The 6,000-nt window shown below is 45.3% G+C and overlaps 2 protein-coding genes across 2 annotated transcripts; one reads left to right on the plus strand and one right to left on the minus strand.

Annotated features, from left to right (window-relative positions):
- Positions 1-2,780: 2,780 nt before the first annotated feature.
- Positions 2,781-3,398, plus strand: LOC140183551 (uncharacterized). Its single transcript, XM_072232001.1, has one exon. The coding sequence runs from the start codon at positions 2,781-2,783 to the stop codon at positions 3,396-3,398; it is 618 nt and encodes a 205-aa protein (XP_072088102.1).
- Positions 3,399-4,724: 1,326 nt separating this feature from the next.
- LOC140183552 (putative F-box protein At1g67623) lies at positions 4,725-6,000 on the minus strand. Its single transcript, XM_072232002.1, has 2 exons — positions 5,673-6,000; positions 4,725-4,873 (listed from the first exon to the last, which is right to left on the minus strand). Exons 1-2 carry the CDS (start codon positions 5,998-6,000, stop codon positions 4,725-4,727), a joined length of 477 nt encoding a protein of 158 aa, XP_072088103.1.

A 6,000-nucleotide genomic window follows, 5' to 3' on the forward strand; every position in this document is an offset into this window, starting at 1 on the left:
ATGTGTACCCTTTCGGCGACAGGTTGTCTCTGCTTCTCGATCTGGTTTCCATCGGACGTTGCGTTGACTTTATCCACATGTTCCTTTAGCCTCTGGGTGACAGGCTCTCTGAGACCGCCCACCAACAACTGAATCGTCACCAATTCCGCTTCGACCCTGTCCATTCGGCATTGCGCGCTCTTCAATTGAAAATCGTAACAGATCTGTCAGATGGTTGGATTTACCAATTCAGTTAGAGCGGAAAGTGAGACGAGTGTTACCAACCTTTGTGTTCTCGAGCACCTCTCTCATTATTCCCAGCAACGCGTCGTTTGGAGTGGTGTCGTTGGGGCCTGGTGTTATCTGGTCCTCCTAGCATTGGGTGCTTGTTAGTTCGTTCGGGTATACTACTAACTCAGAAGAATCGGGAGTAGAATAATCATAACTACCAAAAATAAATAAATAAATAAACAAAAAACGGTTGATGCACCGTAACCGTACCTGGGCCGTCTCGTGGCTGACGTTGTTGGATGCAGCGGGTGTCCCATTCTCTGCCATTGTTGGTTGCAGTATCGGTCGTCGGCGTCCGATGAGTTGGTCCGCGTTGGTTGTGCGTGGATATGGTTGTGTTTTGAGATGGTTTGATTTGTGAAGTTATTTGACTAGGGTAGCTGTTGGCCGGTCAAAAAGTTGGGTCTGCAAACACCTTTCTTGGAGTCTGAAGACGGTCAGCTCCATCCAGGCAGGATGCATCACATGCGTTTAGAATTGCACCGGTTAGGCAACCACGGGTGCCGTCCAATATTCAAGCCTTTGCAAAGTGCTTCCTAAGATAGCAAAAGGTGACCTGCCATAGCATGAGGGGGCATGAGGTCAGTTTTGCTACAGTGTAGCGCTCAGACGCGCAGTTGTGCATCATGATGGGTATGTCAATCACGTCATATCAAAAAACGTAAATGCCCCTTAAATACAGAAACATATAAAACAACCTATTAATCAATATCCTTTAACAACAAGAGATTACTTGACAGTAAGATAATTACATATGAATTAGTTTTTTCGAAATTTTTCATATAGAAAGATTATAACATGCAGAGAAAATGGGTCACATATTTAATGTTGATGGTTTGGATCGTCAGTTAACAACTACATGGTGTAAGATGCATCCGGCCCGTGGTTGAGGGCTATAATCGACCGTTCCGTGCCAAGTTGGCGTCACAGGTGTCAGTCAACAAGAGGGCCGTTGGGATGCGAACACATGATGCCATTAGCAGAGAGGTGAATATGAAACCTCGTTGCGCACGGCTATTTCAAAAGCCAGTGTTTTACTCCCCTCGTGAACTATTGAACACACAATGCAGGGATCCTATTCCATAAGCTCGTCCTCCGTCGATGCACCGACGCCTCGATGTCACTGTGGCGTGAGGTCGCCAATCAGAACCGCTTGGAAATGTGACTATCCGGGCAGAAGGTTTTATGGATGTTCTGGGTACGGAACCAGCAGGAAATGCTCGTTCTTTCAGTGGTACGATCCAGAGCCCCCGCCTCGTTACTCCGACGTCATTCGCAGGTTGCTAGAAACGAACGAGGGCATTAGAAGCGAGAACACGGAGTTGAAGAAGACAAGACAGGAACTCCTAGACGAGCTGCGTTCTTTGCAACATAGTTTGTATGAAACAAGGGCAAATCTGGAGGCCGCCATTTCAGCATCTACGGCCATGGAAGACAACATGCTTGCAAGTGTCGCGACGACGAGGAGGCGAGGTATTCTGATCACCGTGCTGATATCCGCGATCATTTTGTTGGTTTTTTACCGGTGAAGATCGCTTGATGAGAATTTTTATCTGTAATTTATTTTTTTTTGGTGTTCACGACTGGAAAACATAACTAGTTCAATGGATTCGATTAGCCCTAATTGTTGCGTGGATTTGATTGCACTGGTACATATCTTTTCAATCTAATAAGATAATTTTCATTTCGCATATTCATTCTACCAAGTATAATAAAACATGAAACACATCAATCCATTTGAAAAGCATATTTTAAGCATGCCCGGAATAGAAACAACGATACAACTGGTCCATATGTCTTCGCGACAGATTTACGCAAAGAGTGCCTACCGCTTATGTGATCGAATCACATTAGCGGCCGCTCTATTAGGGAACTAGACAACCCACTCCCACAGTTATAACGCGCTGAAGGTTCATGTCACTCGGCCACTCACCATTGAATGCGGTGACTCTGTGTCGGTTAAGTAAATTAATCTGAACCAACGAAATCTCCGTCAGAAAACCACCGTTAGCACCTCTTACCCATTTGTGATTGTTTTCGCGCACTGTTATCATACAATCATCCATGATCGTCACCGGATTCCATGGAACGCCGTACTGACCGCCAACTCCTTGCTTGATGAACGGGACGACGCACATGGATTCCAAGTCAATCTTGCACCATATGGTCGATAGTGCTCGGTGCGGGGATCGTTCATAGCTGACCAGGTGTGGGATGCCGTCGAGCACACACAGTGCCTGCACGGTACACAACCGATGGGATACGATCGCACACGGCACCGGGTGACTATAAAGACACCGTAAACAACAGCCATTGAGATAACTGCTTGGAGCCTTTCTGTTATCCAGTACTTACACATAACCGACCATTTATCTATCGTGTGAGGGCGCTCAATACAAGGGGAGGAGATGTATCGTCCGACAGGCCCGGCCAACCTTCCCCACGATGTATGGACCTTAATTGCCGGAAGGACCGCAGCACAGTCCGTCAGGGACTTATACAGTCTCAGGATGTCGTGCACCGCTGCACGTAATGCAAGGGATGAGGATTTCGTTTACAGATGTGCCAACATTCCAATTTGGGACCAACGATGGTGGAGTGTGAGTCCCATGCACCAGTCGGGAAGAAACTTCTTAGCGCGATGCAAGCAGAGTGGGCACCTGGAAGTTCTGTTTCGGTCTGCTGTGTCTGACCTTTTCCTAGGCGGGTGTCATTTTGCGGGGACGGAAACCATGCACGTTGTCGCAGCCCAGGGCCATTCGGCAGCCCAGTACACAGTGGCGATGATGCTGATGCTACGCGACGACGCCGAGTCAAAGAACAAGGGCTTACAAACATTTCGTGGGCTTGAAGCGGCCGGTGCCCTAACAAACTGCAAATTGGTGTTCCGCGGCGTTGTCCAGGGGACGTGGAGACACCTGCGTCGCATGCCAAGGCTAAACGCAGAGAATCAAGTCTGTTCTTCGCATGCATGTCCAAGCCGTGGAAACATGGGTTCCATTTACCGCCATCAATGCTATAGAAAAGGGTGGGACGTAAACGACGGTGACGGAGGTGCTGCTCATATTCCGTGCGTGCATTGTAAGGCTGATTATGAATTGATCCTGTTTATCCACCTCTTTGACTGATTGGATAGGAATGGGTTCTCAATATTTTTTTGGTTATCCTATGTAATATATGTATTATCACTATTATGTAATAATTTTTCCAACTATTTGACTCGTTTTGGTACTGTTTGTCTCGTTTTGCCATCATTTTTATTTTTGTGTTTTTTGCTTAGTATTAAAAATTTAACTTATGGGAAATACAATTGTTTCCACTTACTGACCTCACATTCGGTGACCCTTGGTTGCATAGCCAAGTAATAAAGTTTTTTTTATGAGATCAACACGAGTCCTGTCTGCCACGTTATTCATAGCAGTCCATAGACCTTCAGCCCTTCCTGTCTACTCTAACGTCACATTGCCAAGATTTGCAATCATAGCGGATTTTGCGCAATCGATGCAGCTTAAGTTTTCCCAGGCTTTTTCTTCGTTTATCGATAAAACCACCACGTGCATTATTATCTTCATTTTCTCGAGGAATAGCATACGTACGTTAATTAACCACATTAAAATGTATTAATTTATTTATTGTTAACTTAAATTTTGATTTTCATTAATGTATATCAATGCACAAGTCCGTCACAATCCATAACCATTCCTTATATTTATCCATAACCTCTGCCAGGAGAAAAGTCATAGCTTCAAGGGCCGTTATCATCTACCAAACCTCTCGGTATTCATCCAACAAAATGTCGCACGAATCCCTCGACGACCGTGCCATTAGTCCGGGCGACCTCGAGGAACATCCGACCGCAGACCTGATCAACACCCTCCAACAGATGATGATGTTTCTGAGTGATAGTCTTCGTAGGACACAAGACGAAGCAAGGACGGCGAGGATCGAGGCAATCACCGCGAAAGTCAGGGCTAGTATCAGGAAGCATCAACTGGAACAAGGCCGCCGGTTGGAAAAGAAGTTGCGCACGAAGATGGAACAGCATCAAACCACCGTTCGCGAACTCGAAGACAAAGCAAACGCTTTGAAAGCGAAAATTGCCGATCTTCGTCGAAGGGAACAGCAATAGATGGCACCGTGGCGTGAAATGGAAGGCAGGCTTGAGGTTGTGGAGATCAAGGTAGGTTTATTGGTCCGCCAACTGTATGGTCAACCTGCGGCAACGGCAGACGGCTTTGACTATCAGGAAACCGCCGGGTAGAATGGAGACGATGTCGGGGCTATATGACCCACGGTATCTACCTTCCAAGTCTTTATTTGTTGTGTTTCCGTATTTTCTTAGCTGTTCTTTTCATGTTCTGTAACCCCTGCGTAAAATTCGGTTTTCTTAATTATATATAATTTCCGCAGCATTTGAGTTTTTTTTCTTTCTTTCTTTCTATTTTCAGATGAAGCTATGTACACAGTAGCAACATGGCCGACATGTAACCTGCTTCGATGCTGCCCTCCGTCCAGGCCCCAGACAGCAGTTCCATCCCAATGCCACGGCGGGCAAACCCGAAATACTCCGTCAACCCCTGTCGGAGTATAGCATCCGCAATTCCTGCTTCAACACAGCGACCGATACTCTTCGGCCGGTCAAGGAAAAATAAAAAGGACAATAGCGGTATAACACGTAAATCGTTTCGTTGCCCAACATTAGATTATACACCGACATTAGTTAATTTTTACGGCTTAGCGCGTAACTCGTTTCGTTGCCCAACATTATGGTTAATACCGGATATTTAGTACATTTAATTTATGTACTTAGACCCATATTTACCTATACGTACAATTAGAAGTGGCATCCTTTTGCCAAACGCAGGTGGGCAGTCTAGTTTTCATTTTTCAGTATGCTTAGATATCCGGAAATGAGAAATGAGAATTGGGAAACGTGAATGACATTTTTGTTGTTTGCAAATTTAATGAAGGTCGTCGTTAATCGTTATTATTGGAAAGCGTCAGATAAAACAATTAAATACATGTCGTATTCTGTACATTATGGAATATTAAACCGATTAAAAACCGTCAATGATCACATCAAATTAAGTTATCGAATAATATGGTAAATTTTTTATTTTCGGTTAAATGCATTCATTTTTTTATGGTTGATTTGACAAAACAAAACTCTTTTCTTCCTATCTAACTTTGTACACCACACCCCTACACCTGACCCTGGCATCCCTGCACACCTGCTTCTGAACCTAATTCGGCTTGAAGTACACGCTAACTCCTGAGTGTGGGGTCCGCGCGACAGAAAACCCCTACCCTTCCACTTCCACTACTGAGTATCCAGGCGAGGGAAAACCTATAAACCAATTCGCACCATTGCGTCTGACCAAGTCAAACTAACCAAGCTCTACCTGGATTTCCTGCCTCAACGCATCGTTCTATTAACCTATGTTTAGGTAGGCAATGGTTGTCTAAAAAGGACGCAATCGGCAACTCCGTCATCGATGCCTCCTTGTAAACAGCGTCGGACCTCGCTGCACCCAGAAACACCTTGCAACCAACCTGCATGTTGAACAAATCATTAATTGAATCCAACGCAACCCTCGTGGCAATCCTGACCCATATATCACGAGGAAGAAGATTCAGTGGACATTCGCACTCAACAGATACGGTCCCTTTACCTCCGACCCTCTTGGCTGCCTTCCTCTTTCTTCCGTTATTCATGGAACCTCTAGCCAT

The sequence above is a fragment of the Arachis hypogaea genome, chromosome 3 (genome assembly GCF_003086295.3).
Source record: "Arachis hypogaea cultivar Tifrunner chromosome 3, arahy.Tifrunner.gnm2.J5K5, whole genome shotgun sequence".
Taxonomy (NCBI): Eukaryota; Viridiplantae; Streptophyta; class Magnoliopsida; order Fabales; family Fabaceae; genus Arachis; species Arachis hypogaea.

Bases quoted from the DNA above. Each gene is read 5' to 3' on its own strand.
- LOC140183551 (XM_072232001.1), top strand. From the start codon at position 2,781: ATGTCGTGCACCGCTGCACGTAATGCAAGGGATGAGGATTTCGTTTAC.
- LOC140183552 (XM_072232002.1), bottom strand. From the start codon at position 6,000: ATGGCTAGAGGTTCCATGAATAACGGAAGAAAGAGGAAGGCAGCCAAG. The intron at 4,874-5,672 runs GTAGAGCTTGGT...GTGTTGAAGCAG, and splicing joins CGTTGAGGCAGGAAATCCAG to GAATTGCGGATGCTATACTC.